Raw genomic sequence first — 14,658 nt, forward strand, 5'->3', positions numbered from 1 at the left:
CGTTCACCCCAACGTCTTCAGGCGTTGAGACTAGCGAAACTGTGGAAGCAGATAAGAGGATTGAGCAGTGGGATACTACGTATGGTTGTTTGGACTTGAACAAGGGACTTCCAAGTATCCTGGTCCCATGAACAAGAAGGTTGCACCATCGTGGGTCCTGGCTTAATTCCTGCAAGGTGACGATTCCCTTTTTGCCTCCTATTCCCTTTTGTCATCGTGCATGGAAAGCTCCTCCTCTGGTGTGTATTATGCAATGTGTGCGACAGAATCATTATATATATGGCAATAACGGTAGAAAATTTGTTAGCTGGTACATTCAAACAATTTTCAGTGACAGAGGTTGTCAGCCGCAAAGGAAAAGAGATGGACAAAATTAAAGGAGACTAAGATAGAACAGCAGCCAGTAGAATGGGGAGCCATGTTTTAAACTTTTTTCTGCTTCCCAAAGTGGTGCTTCCCAAACGGCTTTAATTCCCTTGTCATTCTGCGATCATGGATCCTCTGGAAACATGGCAATGCCTGTGTGGATGGATCTGCTCCAAATCTACATGGCGCTCTTCAGACCTTCATAGATGAACCACATTTGTGGCAGGTAGCTGGAGCCAAGGGGCTCGCTGCTTTGCACCTAGAAAGGGTGGTGATCTAGAGTTTAAAACAGGGGTTTAGTCCGGTTAGGTCCTTGTGTGCGTTTTTTTTACGTAAGAGTAGTGCAATGGTTTACATCCCTCATCCTGGTCCAAGGTGGGGTGATGTCATGTAATTTAGACCTTTTATTGTCTCTTAATCAAAGATACGCAGCTCTCCTGCATGTTCGAGAAAAAAGTGGAGTTTCTGATAAAATTGTCTGCCACATCAAACCCTCTTCAAGACATCTCTAATAATGGCGGTGGGAGACCATTTACGGTGTCAAGACCATTTACTAGCACCTAGACATAAAAGGCTGGCATAATTCTTCGCAGGAGCTCACCCAATAATGGATAATGCTGCTTTTATCACTCGCAAAAAGAATGCTACTCTTTAGGCTGATTGCTTCTAGTAATACTACCAAATAATTATATTGACTTGCTTGAACACAAAAGAGGCCAAACCTAATCCATCAAACTTTTATGCACGGCACAAGCCCTGATGAGGACTGCAATCTTTCATTCTAAACTTTGAAGGGCAACTAGAAGCAACGCTTCAATTTACTTGACATCAGGATCCTGCATGCTCACTAGCTAAGTTGAAGTCCCACTAGCTAAGTTGAAGTCCTATTACTAGGATCCAGTCCTGTCATGACGCCTATATTGGGTTGCAATATTACTATTTTGGTTGCAATATGGATCAATTGCATCTATGTATGGTTGTTGACAAATGGTTACATTTGGAACGGTGCAATAGGTTCTTGCAACCTTTTGGATGTGGTGTTGCAATATGATAGTTTTTCAATGCACATAAAAAAACTAATGCAACCGCGATATGGTTGCAAGCACGGATATTATGACCAAAAGAATCGTTGCATAAGTTATTGTTGCAATGAAAGACAAGACTGCAATATGACTGTATTGCCACTAATGAACTTGTCGCAAAATAGCTTTATTGTCACCCTATAGTTAGGTGGGAATATGACCATATTACCATGAAGTGTGCTCCATTACATTAAATAAATATTGCAACGTAACAAATTTGGTGGCTAGAGTCACAATTGCAACGTTCATTTGTTGGTGGCAATAAAAGGTAATGCAATGAATCACAATGTCCACGAACAAATATTAGTGGCAATACAAATATTCTAGCAACCAAATATATTCAAATGTAGCGACATATGATTTTGGTGGCAACAGAACCTAAACGGATGCACAAATAACTTTTTCGAGACAGTATCCTTTGACCTCAATAGCTCCATGGATGTTCACTCACGGTCAATTCCAAAGATGATCTGGAACAAAATGTAGGAGTCAATTCCAAATAGCTTCGAAAGGTATTCAAATCCAAATAGCTTGAGTGTATTGATGTCAGACAATTTCTTTCGAATCCTCTTGTAGCTTGTTTCCTCGTGTCTCTCATTCCTATCAGACCACATCAACGTCTTTCCGACTATTTACTCATTCACTCTCTTATGTGCGCTATATATGGTGATGAGAAGGAAGTATTATATGGGGCCGCCATATCAATGACATTGATAATGTAAGTTTGGCAGGTACAGGTACTATTTTGTGCATTTGCATCCTTCAGCTAGATTGTTTATCAAGCCTTCGACACACATCAACATTAATATGCTAGAAGACTTCGATCAACTTCGAGTCAGAAAAATAAGTACATTACAAAAAAAGTGATGTAGAGAGCTGGCCGGGCATTTCCTACCTAATGGCTCTTGCTTCCTCATCGTATTTTAAGCGCACCCACAAGTTCGTGAGCTTATAAGTCGAGGATGAACACAACTACACAAGGCCTCCAAGCTAGGCTGCCTTCGTCAAGATGACCATGAATCTGTGAGCTCTGCCTTCATCTACGTCCTGCCCGGCAGTGGTATATACCTACAGTCATCATCTAGACCCAAATCCAGATCTCTTCTTAAACGGTACATGAAACAATTAATGAACTGGATAAATGTAGCCACTTCCAAATAGCTTTGAAAAGGTAGCGAAATCCAAATAGCTTCGGTGCATTATTGATGTCGGACAATTTCTTCCAAGTCTTCTAGTAGCTTTTTCACTCATGTCTCTCTTGCCTATCGGATCAAATCAACATCGTCTTTCCAACAATTTACTGGTTTGTTCTGTTATTACTCCGTGTACTAGGTTGGTGTGTGCTTAGGCTATTGTGCCATGTGGTGATGACAAGTATTATATGGGGTCATGGCCACCATATCAATTTCATTGTTAATATAAGTTTGGCATGTATATATACTATTATGTGCATCTGCATTCTATAGATTTGTATACCAAGCCTTCTACATATCGACAATGATCTGATTTCCGATCATCTGTTAGGAAAAAAATAAGTATACTACAACACAAGTAGAGATAACTTGGCAACTACTTAATTGCATTGTTCAATGTACAGATGTCCTCTCAATCCGAGTTCACGCCTATGATAACAGCTGACGAGATTGTTCATACAACCATCATGTTTTAAGCCTCTCCACCTATTCCGGGGACGAGGCCGGCCACACAATGCAACATGACGAGGACATCAACTAGCATGAGTGCCTCGTGGGCTCCCTATTCTCTGTCTGCAAGCTAGTGGTATCCTTATGGTATCCAATATGCTAAATTCACTTCATGGTCACTCCATCGGCCTGTTCCGTTTTGGTGGTCTCTCACCCCTCCGGCCGAGCATCACCATCACCATTAACATGACCATGAAAATGTAGTTACAAATTCTCAGCTTCAAAACGCATGCCAGCATCTATTTTCTTATCAGGTACATGATGGTAGTAACAAAAAATAAAAGTTTTTCCATGCCTAAGAAGGCAAATGTATCGCTGCGAAACCTTTTCCTTGGTAGTGTGGATCCAAACTCTGGCCATCGCAGATGACATGGTAGCTCTTCACAAGCCGTCATCACCCCTCATTTTCCTGATCAGCCAAAAATGGTGTAATATGATGTTGTTAGCTGCTTGCTTCCTATTCCCACGATACAATATAAGCAACTTCCGACTCTTAACCATTCCCAGAGTGAAAAGGAAGCATTTTATAGAGGTCATATCAGTATGGTGAAACTTATTTGTAGGTACATATTGTGAGATATGGATATACTCTCTGGATTACAAATCCTATATCATTCTCCTTTAGTATTAATCTTTCCCCATGGTTCGGCAATAATGGAACCTAAACACAGGACACATGAACACACATGACACATGAGGGTTTGTAACATTTAAATTATCGCTGAGAAGTGTTTAAGTCATGGAATTATAGGCATGATAATCATTTATAGTTGCTCGGATGCGTGTACACATCTTGCACTAACTGACATCGATTCATATATAAAGTTCTGAACAAACAAGATCTTATAGAATCAGGTTAGATATAAGGTCTAGTCATCCCAAATTGATGGCTAATGAGTGCATCGACAAGTAGGTAGGCGGTATCTACCAAGTACCCATCCTAGTAGAAACAAAAGGAAACTGCTATGATCTCTACCTTAGTAGAGATACTTCCTGAATACCATCATCAGGACAGCCAATTTCCTAACTCTTCAACCACTGAAGAAGGTGGTGGGTTTGTCAGCAGTTGAAGCAGAGCAGCAAAGAACATATGATCGGTGGCAGTGATGGCTTTGTGACATCTGCGGGGAGAAGTTGACACGATCCCAATATTGTACACCCTGTCACCAGTCTATGTATCTTGGCTGCTGCAGACCAATGTCAATGCACAAGAGAGGAAATAATTGACGTGCCAGACTAAACAGTGAAATGGACAGAATGGTAAAACACTTAATAATAGCATCAGTTTCATTTAGTGGTACTAAAAACAATGTTTCCAAAAGTGAACAATATAAGAAAGATTGAGATCAACAATGCAACTTCAACAGGATACGTTATCTTGCAAAGCTGTTAATAAAAATGTGATGGAACTAGATTGCGGAACAAGGTAAACTACGCTGGAATAACAGGACATGATGTCCCTATAGACAAAAGGCAGCTAATAATTGTTCCATTTACCTTTAGATAATCCACTAGGGCCATCAGCAGCCCAGTACTTCCCACTTCTATGTGGAATCAGTATGCACAAAATTATAACCTGTAATAAAATAAAAGGGGAAAGGAAAGCACAATTAACTTGGGGAGGAAATTTTGTAGAGATATTTTTTTTGGAAAAAAAACTGACATGAGAAGCAATTCAAAAGTACGGAAAGTTTGTCTGTAATAATAACTAATAAGAGCCACCCTTGGACCAGCATTCAACATTATCAAAATACCAAAGCAACAGATTCTGTTTAAGAATTAAAACTACATATAGGCACACAGTACATCCAGCACACTCAAGGAGAAGCATATTCAAGATTTGCAAGGAGAAACATGGACACTAAAGAATCAGATATTCACATATTTATTTGTGTGAGCAGAATCTGATGGCAGTAAATTCAATCAAAATGGGCTGCTTATGGGGGACGCACGCCAACATGAATGCTTGCATAAGTAAGCAGGAGAGAACAGTCACAGAAGCTCCATTAAATAGTGGCAGTCTCATAATGTAGACCAATTGTAAACTCAAAACTACTCCGCGCATAATGCTTGCATAAGTCGAAGCAGGAAAGTATTCAATTAAATCCCAATTTGATTATTGATAATACTTAGTTTCATAATAGATTGACAACTGCACAAAGAATGATGGCTGTTCATGTATAACTTACCGGCTGAATATCGGATTCGGATTTTCTCTTGTGGTATGCCAGTGGAATTCAAGACCTTCAAAATTTCGAGTACTATCTCATCAACATCTTTACATTTGATTTCAACAATCTGAAGATGGCTAGCTGCAATTGATTGTTCTAATGGCTTGTAACTTCCATCATTTTTCATTAAATTGTCGCGTACCTGAAGCAAACAAATACTTTTCTCAATGAATAAACAAAACCAAAATAAAGACTAGACATGTGTGAAGAACAACAGGTCAACGGTACCTTTGAAGGTTTTAGAGTGAGTTTCTCCAGAAGAGGTGCATGATAGAGAAACCAAATGACTGCACTGAGGTCAGCAGACACAAACCATTTGCTAAGCACCAAAGTCTTTAACTTGCTAAAGGCAGGGCACCACTCCAAATCCCTGTTGAAAACATACTAGGAAAAGTGCAAGGGCACAAAGTCAAATAGTAGAAACACCAAAAGGAAAACTAAAATACAACCCTGAATCATATCCTGGTTAACATGCAGATGAAAAAAGTGTAGACATCATATCTTTTGTAGAGGTGCATTGTCCATCTAATTTAATTTATAAAACATCCCTATGTTTGCTAAGCTGAATAAGCATTTCCAAACTAACATCACACGTCAATCACAAGGCGACTCATTTTTAGTTGAACAATATCAGTAAGTGTAGAACAAAACAGTTTCAATACTGATATAGCATGATGGTGGTCAAGATATTAATAGATTATGGGGGATTTTTTATTGAAACATGACGATCTGAAGGGAAACAACTGAAATACAGCTACGTATGTCAACACAATTGCAAATCTGAATACAGGGGCAGCTGCTAGCATACCAGATCAGGATAAGCTGACAATTTCAAGTCTGTAGCTTCTGTCAAGCCTTCAAGAAACACGCAGTTGTAATCATGAGGACCATAATAGAAAAAACAACCATCACAGCCAGTATCTCCACAATCATCCAAGCGACCATTTTCACATCGATCATCATAGAAGTGATCGTATCGGACTGTTGCAGTTTCTAAAGATGGCATACTTTCGAGCAGTGGAACCCTTCCAGCATTTGTAATGAACTGAAACGTGACGAGGTTCGGGAAAGACATCCTAGTGCGGTAGTTGCAGTAAAAGAGGCAGTATCTGATCCTCAGATGTCTCAAGGATGGGGAATGAATTTCCAGCGATCCAACATCGCAATCCTCCATCGTGAGATCCTCCAGCGCCGGGCAGGACGAGAAATCAAGAACGCTCGAGTTGCCCCGGACGGTCGCAAGCTCTAACCTCGTGAGGTGCTCGGAGGCGAGGGGCCGATCCTCTAGCGAGAAGGGAAGCCGGGGCGTGATGGAGACTTGGAACCGGAGCTCCCGGACCTGGCGCCGCAGCGCGCGGCGGATCCAGCTGTTGACGCGCCGCTCCATCTTGGGGACGTCGTACCGGCCCAGATCCAGGTTGACGTCGAGGTCGAAGTCGCAGGAGTCCAGGGGCGCGCCGCCGCGGCGGGCGCTCAGAAGGCCGTCGACGAAGGGGCCGAAGGTGTAGGCTCCGCCGGCCCAGCCGGTGCAGCCGGCGAAGCGCACGGCGGGCGCGGACCGCCAGTGGTGGCGCCAGCTCTGGGCGAGCACGCACGTGCGCACCGCGTCCTGCGCCGGCAGGAGGGAGAGGATGTGGTGGAGGACGCCCTCCGGGAGGTCGCTGATGCGGTCCGCCCCGCTCGCCATGGGCAACGCTCCGGCGTCGGGCGGGCGCTCCGTCGAACAGGTGGCGTGCGGCGCCGGCGTCGCGGCCGCCAGCTGAGCTGGGGAAAGTGAGAGTGCGTGCTTGTCACGTGCCCAGTGCCTACGTTGAGTTGAGACTTGAGACTAAACATGGTTTGTTTAACCAGCCAAACACATTCGGCAATATACTCGCATTGGTTATACACTTAACACTTATATTTGTGGTACGGTTAAAATATATACTATATAATTTTAGCATTTAATTAAACTTTTGCTGATTAGTCATATAAAATTTTCTAACACAACTCTGAGTTTGGGCAACCTCAAAACAGCGTAAATTCTCAATAGCTTTGAATTTTCTTTGAACCTCTACATCTTTCTGAATCTCTAGTACCTTCTTTCCTACTACCTCTCGTGCCTATCAAACTGCTCCTAAAACCTTTCCTATTTAAGCATTCATTTTTTTTCTCTCCTTGACGCATTGGGCTGGCATGCTATGGCAAGGTAGAAGTTTAGTAGAGGTTTGCATACATTTACATTGTGTGCATTATGTTCTTTGGATCGCATACCATGCCTTGTAAGTTGGAATTGATGTTCCTGAGCTTCCTATCTTCTACACAGGGTAACATAATGTATATCATGACAGAAAATAGAATAGGTAGAGCTTAATGGTGGGTTACTCATACAACTACTTGACTTGTGGAGATCACTAAAATGTTGAACTTGGTATCTTAATATTAACTATTCTATACACTAATTATTTTTTCACAATAGTAGAGAGACTAAGCAAAAGTTCATTTTGGGACATGGTAGAGAAATGTAGTTGTTGTGGTGCCATGATTACAAAATACATGTTCAAATGGTAGGGAGCATATATATCATACTAAAAATTGACGTGATTAAATCAAGACACATGTGTGCATGATAATAGATAATTGCAAATCTCTCGAGGAAACTCAAGTAGTGTTAACTCTGTCTCACCATGACATTGTATCCCACAAGATAGCATGTTGCTCTACGTACACAACAGGTCAGATTGTGCTAGCTGGCTATTATATCGGGCATGTAATTCAATCTATGGCGCCAGCTATGGGTGAGCACGCACGTGTAGACTGCGTCCTGTGCTAGCAGGACCGCAGGAGGGAGAGGATGTGGTGGAGGATGCCCTCCGGGAGGTCACTGATGCGGTCCGCCCCACTAGCCATGGGCAGCGCTCCAGCGTGGGGCGGGCGCTCCATCGAACAGGTAGCGTGCGATGCCGGTGGCGCGGGCGGCCGCTGTGTTGGGGAAAGTGAGAAACTGTGGTAGAGTGTATGCTGGTCATGTGCCTAGTGCCTAATGGTTTGTTCAACCAGTAGAACAATATACTCGTATTGGTTATACACTTATAATTGAAAAATATCACAATATCTGCTATATAGTTTTAGCATTGGATTAAAAAATTTCTGAGTAGTTCGATGCTAATTTTTAGCACATGAGCTCTGATTGCTACTGGACGACATGGCCGAGCATGAAAAGGTTGTCAATTCTAAAAAGCTACGAATCTCTTGTTCGAACGGCTAGAACTTTCGCCATGCCTGCTACCTTCTTCCATCCTACCTCTCATGCCTATCAAACCCCATTAGACCTTTTCCAACTATTTTGGGCACTTTTTTCTCTCTCCTTGATGTAATTGGGCTGGTGTGCTAGGGTGAGGAAAAAGTTCGTGTGCATTATGTTCTTTAGATGGCATATCATACCTTGCATGTCAGAATTGATGTGTATGAGAGCCTCCTATCTTGTAAATAGGGTAACATATATAATATAGCATGACATAAAATTAGGTAGAGCTGACTTGGACCATTTAATGGCCGGTTACTCATACAACTACATAATTTGTGGAGATCACTAAAATGGTGAACTTGGTATCTTTGTATAAACTATTCTACTAGTAATTAATTGTTCCACAACGACAAAGAGACTAACCAAAGCTCATTTTGAGACATGGTCGAAAAATGTAGTTGAAGTGCTGAAAGAAGAGTTGGTCCAAAATTTGACTTGATGGGTGCGCGCATATCAATATATAATACATGCTTTTATGAAGTGATCAATTCCATTTGTGTTTGAACACAAATCTATGTCCACACTAAGAGCTACCTCAAGAAATTAACGATAGCACATCGAATTTTTTCTTCTTCTCACTTTATTAATTAGCTTTGGCTGAAAGTTGCATGTCTCTAACATGAAAGAAAATATTGTCAAATGTTTCCACAGAATGAGTGATACATGTTAAAGTGTTGGTTCCAAATGTATACATGGTACGCTATGGTGCTGCTAAAGAAGGAGATGGTTGCACCGATCCTGTTGCCTTGAGATGCATGGTGCTTTTGAATTCCAAACCAAGCAGTGGAACATGCATTACTGATTCAACCAATTAGTAGCATATATATGCACGGCATTTGTGTGTTACTTTTATGCTGATTGCTCAGAGACAAAACCTGGCCACTTACAATTTGAAGGACTTGCTTTAATTTGCAGAAAGGACAATTTAAAGCTAAGGAGGCATGCATGTCACAAAGGTGAGACATTAATCCTTTGCGTCAAGTTCTAGCTTCTTGTACAATGTTATCATTCCATGCTTTCAAAGACATCTGCAAACCAACCTTTCTCAGGTATGTTCCAACAAGCCACAAGTAACTGCTAACCATTTTTCCTCTCATTTTGGTGCGAACGCGAAGATGACATGTGGCGGTGAGAAAGAAGCACTATATATAGAGGCACTGTCGTATCTGTGCTATAACAATAAAGAATAGTGGTAGGTGTGTACTATAGATTTGCCATGCATTTGTTTTATACGGATTAATTACTTAATGAATACTGGGATATATAGTATTTCACGGAATTGATGTCAGATGATATTCACGCTGTAAAATGATATGTTCCCGAAAGCAGAGTTGCTCCATTATCAATTTCAATGTTTTTACTGCTCTATGTTCCTTGCATCTAGCTAGTGAGGTTTGTATACGCACTGATTCCGTCACGAAAATTTGTGCATTTGGATTCTTTATACTTCCAATTTATAGGTTTTGGAGTTATTTCTTTTCCTGGATTTCCATCTGAACAGGCCAAAGATGGCCTGATCCTCTTCTCCATATCGGAATGCAGCCCATCGCTTTGTCTACAAGTGCTTTCACGATTCGTCGCCTACCTTCTTCACTGGAGAGAACGTGCTACTGTTCTGGACTTCTGGTGCATTATCAGTACTGTGTTTTTATCCGTGAGCTGGGCTAGAATATAATAAGCATAAACTTATCTTTTGGACCAGCAAGTACTGCCCTCAGTAATTATTCATTTGCGTGATTTTGCTTGTGCTTCTTCTAGTAAAAGTGCTATATAGTTTTCGGACTAGAAAATTTGTTGGCATCTCGATATACAAATGTTTCTTGCATAAAGCTTTGAATTTAACCGCAAATCATGGCCAAACATTGAAAGGTAGTTGATGCTAATAGCTATGGGTATTTTAGGGTCGACATGCTTGTTCGTCCGACCTGCTACCTTCTCCCCAGCTACCTCCCATGCCTATCAACCCGCAGCAAACTCTTTCCAACTTTTTAGGCATGCCTATCAACAGGGGTAACGTATATATTATTATACCACGACAGAAAGTGGATCATTTAATGTCTAAACAGATATTAACCTCCATCTGAATATAGGTACGTTTAGCTTTTTCTAGACAGATTAAGAAAAGTGTTAAAAAGTCTAATTTACCCTTCATTGAACTTGTACGTCCTCCCGCTGCATGGGTGTGACATGAATGCACACATGGTCTATGCATGGAAGCATTCAAATATCTTCACGTTAAAAAAGGAAGTTCGTGCATGCGTTTTAGAAAACTTATATTTCTAGTGCATTAACATTTGATCATTTATTTATGGAGGAGGGGTATTTTTGACCGTTTTCTAATTGAGTCTCGTGTTGTAATTAAGTCAAACGTAGTTATATTTGGGATAAATTTTGAACTCTAAACATAGCTATATTCTAGGATGGAGGGAGCATATAATTTTTTAAGAGCATTTAAATATTCATCACAACTTTTGTGCATAACTCTTTTCGAACAAACTTTTCATACATAGAAATTTTATTATAACATATAGAAGCAAAAATAATTATGTTAAATAAGGAAAAAGGAGACAATGAAAGAAAAAAGGAGAGACAAAAACATTCGGATTTGGGGTCATGATAATGATCCTAAATGTCAACGTGCCAATGATCCTAAATGTCAACGTGCTAATGACCCTACCCACGCTAATCATGAGTTTAAAAGCAAAAAGGAAACATGAATAGGAGAACAACTAATCATGAGGGTTGGAAGAGTTAAAAAACCTTTGGGTGCCACCCATACTAGACAATTGTGTCCCAACAGCATCGCTAGAAGTGCTTTGAGCGCTCGTGCGGAAAACCAGAATCCTGATATATAAGGTCGGTCATGCTATGGACATGGTTTTTTATTTGTTGCGCATTCACCTTCAATTTAAGCATGATGGCCATATATTGCACATATTGGTAGGAAGAAGAGGTTATAAAATTTGATGAATTACGTGAGCAACAGTATAAAATACTCGTTAGCTGTGTTACTTTTATGTTGAGTTCTTATTAAGACAAGCTGGCTACAAATTACAAGTTTAGTGACTTACTTTAATTTGACAGTTTGACGTACACAAAGGGATTGTAAAACCATACCCTAGAATTAGCAATGGAAAAGTGAACTAATTAATTTCCAGCTATAAAGAACAGAGCATGAGGTAAAAGTGGAACAAGCATATTATCCATCTCAGTCCATATATTTTGTGGCTGAAGACCTTCTTGAACAAGATGCCATTCCATGCTTTCAAAGACAGCCAGGTGTCATTGTCAAACAGGACTGCTACCAAAATATTGGAGAAAAACATTTTAGGTTCCTAGTCAGCTATTCCCTTTTGCCACCTATTCCCAACAATGCAATCCAGAAACGCTTTCTTGCTCTCCCATTGCATCTCCTTCTGCTTCCAATGTTAAGATGGCTTGGGCATTGAAAAAGAAGTGTTATATAGCGACATGTTGTATCAATGCTAACAAATAATATATAACACATATTGGTAGGTATATAGATTTTCCATGCATTTACTTTCTTTGGACTTCCGTGGCATTGACGTGGGATGACATTCAATCTGTAACATGAATTAGGAAAGTAGATGTTTGTTGCTCACATTGTCGACTCATATGTAGATGACTGGAGCACTGGCGTGAGCAAAAGGTGCTTGTTTTTACTGATCTAGCTATGTTTCGATTACTGCAGAGTAAAAGAGATTCAACAAGCCCTTCCTTCCACATGGTAAGGCTTGTGTATACAAAGTGGAGGTTCAATATATCATGAAAATTTAAGAAAATGCAATTGGATCCTTTTTCCTTAGTTGAGAGGATTTGTATTTTTTTCGTGATCACCATATAACCAGACTCGGAATATTGGCCAATCCTCTTTCCCATATTGGAATATGGCCCACAACTCCGGAAGCCAGCAGTTTCATCCCATCATTGCATTTTCTTCCGCGCGGCCCATCATATTTCTTCATCTCCATGCTCTCCGATTCGTCGCCGACGACTCCGCGCTCAGCCTCCATGGCACATCAACGCCAACGAGTTCGGTGGCGAATACCGCAGCGCAGCTCGGACAGCGGCCGGAACCGAGGGAGAAATGGTGACAGTGCGGGCCTGCACGATCATATGCAATCCAAGCTCGACCTCTTCTCTGCCACCGCGGGAGGCGCCGCTCAATCATACCGGACCGTCTTCACTGGTGACAATGCACGTGCGCACCGTGTTCTTGTCATGTCGAGAGCGCACTCGTCACGACGTGCTGCTGGTGAGCATTGTGTTTTCTACACTGCTAATGGGCTATTGCAATCACTACTGATTTGTCATTTTGACCAGCAAATAAGTAGTAGTACCCTCAGTTATTGCGTGTTTTTGCTTATGATGCTCTTGTATGTTGTGAGTTGAGAGTAAAAATGATATGTTCAACCCATCGAACAACCTGGCAATGTCTCGTTTATACTTATTCTTGTAAAATGATCAAATAGCATAGGACTTGAAACTTAATTTGTTGACTACCTCGGCACCAAAAAAACATTTCTTTTTTTTTATAATCCCAAAAGTCATTTCTTTGACTGCAGGTCATGACCAAGCTTCCGAAAGTTGTCAATTCTAAATAGCTTGTTGAGTCTAGATTTTTTTTTTCGAACAACATCGGGGCGAGTTTATCCCCATCTACTTTATATATTGATCGAAAGAGTACAAACCAGGGCGCCTGTAGGAAGTCCCGCCAAGCGCGAAAGCTGGGGTTTGTGTTTCTTGTATTGGCAGCTCCAAGCATCCAAGTCACCAATGACGCACCGGATAGTATCACAAGCAGAGGAGGGTTTCCAATCGAAGATCAGAGAGTTGCGAGCTTTCCAAATGTGCCAAAGAATCAGGATAACCACATCTGTCTGCACCTGGTGGGGAAGGGGACGGGTCACAGTTGATGGTCCAAGGTTGTTTGTATCCTCCTGTGGTGCCTGTAATTCCAACTAAGTCTTCTACCCGCTCTACTGCCTTCTTCCCTCCTGCCTCTCATGCCTACCAAACCGTAGCAAATCCTTTTCAACTATTTAGTCACTCCCTTCTCAGCTCCTCATGCATGCTAATAAGTAGATGTACTTGATCTGGTGTACTATGCTGAGAAAGAAGTTTCGGTAGGTTGTGTACATATGTTATATTATCGCGATCATGCATTATGTTATTTAGATCGTGTTTCGTGCCTTTGTACATCAGAATTGATGTCCCTAGCTTCTTATCTTTTACGCAGAGTAACATAATATACCGCAACAGAAATTAAGTAAAGCTGACTTGGACCATTTGATGGCTTGTCACTCAGGAAACTACTTAATTTGCGGAAAGGACTAAAATGATGAACTTGATATCTTAATATTTAACTATTCTACATATAATTAAATGGTGGACAACCTAAGAGAGACTAAGCAAAACGGTTTATCTCAAGACATGCATGGTTGAGAAATGTAGTTGATGTAGTGTCGCAAAGGTATTTATAATGACGCATGCTCACATGGTAGGGAGCAGATATACCATACAAAAACTGGCAAAGATCACAAATCAAGACACATGTGTGCAGGAAAATAGATAATAGAAAATCTCTCAAGAAAACTCAGCTCTGTTCTGAACTTTGAACTCTATCTCACCATGACTCTGTATGTCTCACCATGACTCTGTATCCCATAGGGACAACATGTTGCCGCACACCACAGGGATAGTAGAAAATGACATCTAAGCAAATAACAGCACCACATCCAGCGCTATGGCAGGAGGGAGAGGCTGTGGTGGAGGGTGCCCTCTAGGTGTAACACCCCAGCATGATAACAACGTACTAGAACATTACCACACTACGCTACCACATCTAGTCAAACAACAAGTCTAACTAGAGACATAAAAAAACACGGTTTAACAAGAACAGAGAACGCGGAAGCATCAAATGATATATAGATAGAGCATTAAATTAAGTCTTCTACGGGAGCATAAAG

At 41.1% G+C, this 14,658-nt stretch overlaps 1 protein-coding gene across 5 annotated transcripts; it reads right to left on the reverse strand.

Annotated features, from left to right (window-relative positions):
* Positions 1-3,000: 3,000 nt before the first annotated feature.
* Positions 3,001-7,194, reverse strand: LOC117833500 (F-box/LRR-repeat protein At3g26922). 5 transcript variants are annotated; one of them, XR_004635481.2, is made up of 6 exons: positions 6,191-7,188; positions 5,611-5,766; positions 5,341-5,524; positions 4,649-4,727; positions 4,128-4,338; positions 3,001-3,560 (listed from the first exon to the last, which is right to left on the reverse strand). XR_004635481.2 is itself a non-coding variant. In XM_034713015.2 (5 exons), exons 1-4 carry the CDS (start codon positions 7,067-7,069, stop codon positions 4,696-4,698), a joined length of 1,251 nt encoding a protein of 416 aa, XP_034568906.1. In that variant the 5' UTR covers positions 7,070-7,188; the 3' UTR covers positions 3,001-3,560; positions 4,649-4,695. The 5 variants fall into 5 exon arrangements, 4 of the variants coding, with proteins under 4 accessions (XP_034568906.1, XP_034568907.1, XP_034568905.1 ...); XM_034713015.2 differs by lacking the exon at positions 4,128-4,338; XM_034713016.2 differs by lacking the exon at positions 3,001-3,560 and having other exon boundaries at positions 3,945-4,338; positions 5,341-5,395; positions 6,191-7,194.
* Positions 7,195-14,658: the final 7,464 nt, after the last annotated feature.

The sequence above is a fragment of the Setaria viridis genome, chromosome 8 (genome assembly GCF_005286985.2).
Source record: "Setaria viridis chromosome 8, Setaria_viridis_v4.0, whole genome shotgun sequence".
NCBI classification, from domain to species: domain Eukaryota; kingdom Viridiplantae; phylum Streptophyta; class Magnoliopsida; order Poales; family Poaceae; genus Setaria; species Setaria viridis.

What these genes read in the sequence shown, in the direction of transcription:
- LOC117833500 (XM_034713015.2), bottom strand. Translation starts at nt 7,069, where the DNA reads ATGGCGAGCGGGGCGGACCGCATCAGCGACCTCCCGGAGGGCGTCCTC. An exon ending in TCACTCTAAAACCTTCAAAG is followed by an intron (nt 5,525 to 5,610) that starts GTACCGTTGACC and finishes TGTTTGCTTCAG; the next exon opens with GTACGCGACAATTTAATGAA. An exon ending in CCGAATCCGATATTCAGCCG is followed by an intron (nt 4,728 to 5,340) that starts GTAAGTTATACA and finishes ATTTTATTACAG; the next exon opens with GTTATAATTTTGTGCATACT.